We start from the raw sequence: 2,041 nt of genomic DNA on the forward strand, positions 1-2,041 counted from the left end.
CAAGGACTCCTGAGGGGTCCCAGACTGTGAGAGGGCACAGATAGGGCTTAGCACCCCCCTCCCCCGGCCCCCGCCAGTGCACAATTTTTTGTGCACGGGGCTTCTAGTAATAAAAATAATAACAAAAAAAATTGTCAATAGCATCATTTATTCAGCACCCGAATCTGTGTCAAGAATTGTATTATTTAGTTTATATGTTTTCTTATTAAATTATCATACCTTCCTGCCAGGAGGCATTAATCCCCATTTTATACATGAGGAAACAAAAACTCAGCCATTTCATAGCTTACCCAGCATCACACAGGAAGAGGGTAACAACACACAGTTGAAATTCAGTTCTGACTACAAAGCAACAGCCTCTTAATCATTTTATTCTACCTGAACTCAGGTCCTCCCTTAAATAATATGGCTGTTTTCTGCTAAAGACCTCTAGTGCTATAATCCAACAAGGAGACCGATGGTGGCAATCCCTGGCTGAGACAGACCGCCAGATGGAGGAAAGTTACTTTACTGCTTACCCTACCTCCCCAAACAATGAATGAGGCAGTTCTTATGGGCAAAAACACTTTGGACCTGGTACCTACTAGAAATATCCAGATTTTTGCAGCTCACAGTTTCACCCACTCATCAGAGGCATGTCTCAACTTTCTGTTCCCAGGACCCATTAATCATTTACAGCATGTTGATTGAGATTTTAACCTGGGGGTCAAGGTGAACAAACAGTTTACACAACAAAAATCTATAAAGACTGATTAATCAATAGTGTGTGTGTGTGTGTCTGTGTGTGTTTAAAAAGTCTGTATAAAATTCTCTGCTGTGGTATACCATAGCAAGGGATGGTTTTCCCATTTTAACAAAATGAAGACATTTACTGCAGTTCAGCTTTCCATCCTTTGGATCACACTTAGATATTCCTATGCTGTGAGTCCCATAGACTGCAATGCTACTGAGCTCCTGGCTGGGAAAGCTCTAGACCTGATCAATAAAGAACGCTCGAATGGCTACCTTTTTCAGCTGCTGCGGGTCGCTGATGCCCACCTGGACAAAGTGGTAAGGAATTGCCAATGGTAGAGCTAAGTTGGGAAACCATGCACCTGGGGCAAGTGTGGCACTAGCCACTAAACCTACTGCTTTGCAAAGTGGAATGGCTTTGGTCAGGGTTTTCTGTTTGGTTTCTTCTGCTGCTCTAGAATGTACTTATTTTTTTTAAAACTAACGTCTGTTATTAGTATGTTCTTAACTATGAATCAATCTGTGAATACTTATAAGCACTGATGTTGAGTGCAATCAAATGCAAAGTATTATAAGAGAAAAATCAGAATGAACTGTAAGCCTTGCCCTTAAGGAAATAAGAATCATCACACACACACACACACACACACACTGTATAAGGTAGGATATATTTAAGTGACCGAGTATTATAGATGCTGGACAATCTAATGAAAGGAGATCTATTACCATTGAATGAGAGAATGCTTCATTTGGGAAATCCAAATGAAGCAGGATTTGAACAGGAAGATGGGCTGGGTTAAAGGCATTCCAGGGAAATTCCAGGAATACCACCTCTATGTGGGTAAGAAATCAGGCAGGAGAGTATTAGGAAGTAATTAGACACAAGCAGGGGAATTCCAGAAGTTCTATGTGAGATTTGCACAGCAAGCAGGGTGGAAGAAATAATGTAGGCTTATCCTGATGCAAAGCAAGCCTACTCTCTTCACTTTGATCAGCAATTTTCAACCAGTGTGCCACAGGAATTTTTAAAACATGCAATACCTGACTACTTAGTCAGGGGCACTGACCTCTTATTCCTTAGATTGTCAAATGGAAAAAGGACAACAGCCCACATACCAAAGCCATACAATGTGAATGAATCAAAATTATACCTATTTTCGTTTTTGTCAGATCAGAATATATATATATATATACTAGAGGCCCGATGCACAAAACTTTGTGCACTCGGGGGGGAGGGGGGTCCCTCAGCCTGGCCTGTGCCCTCTCACAGTCTGGGACCCCTCGGGAGATAACGACCTGCTGGCTTAGG

General features: G+C 41.8%; 1 protein-coding gene across 1 annotated transcript in view; it reads left to right on the forward strand.

Annotated features, from left to right (window-relative positions):
- The first annotated feature begins 767 nt into the window (after window positions 1–767).
- The window catches only part of LOC102761307 (histidine-rich glycoprotein), a 14,315-nt gene continuing 13,041 nt past the window's right edge, over window positions 768–2,041 (forward strand). The window contains 1 exon segment of the mRNA XM_006761958.2: window positions 768–1,050. Within this exon segment, the coding sequence (XP_006762021.2) occupies window positions 859–1,050 (192 nt within the window). The 5' untranslated portion in view covers window positions 768–858.

The sequence above is a fragment of the Myotis davidii genome, unplaced genomic scaffold, assembly GCF_000327345.1.
Source record: "Myotis davidii unplaced genomic scaffold, ASM32734v1 scaffold3158, whole genome shotgun sequence".
Taxonomy (NCBI): Eukaryota; Metazoa; Chordata; class Mammalia; order Chiroptera; family Vespertilionidae; genus Myotis; species Myotis davidii.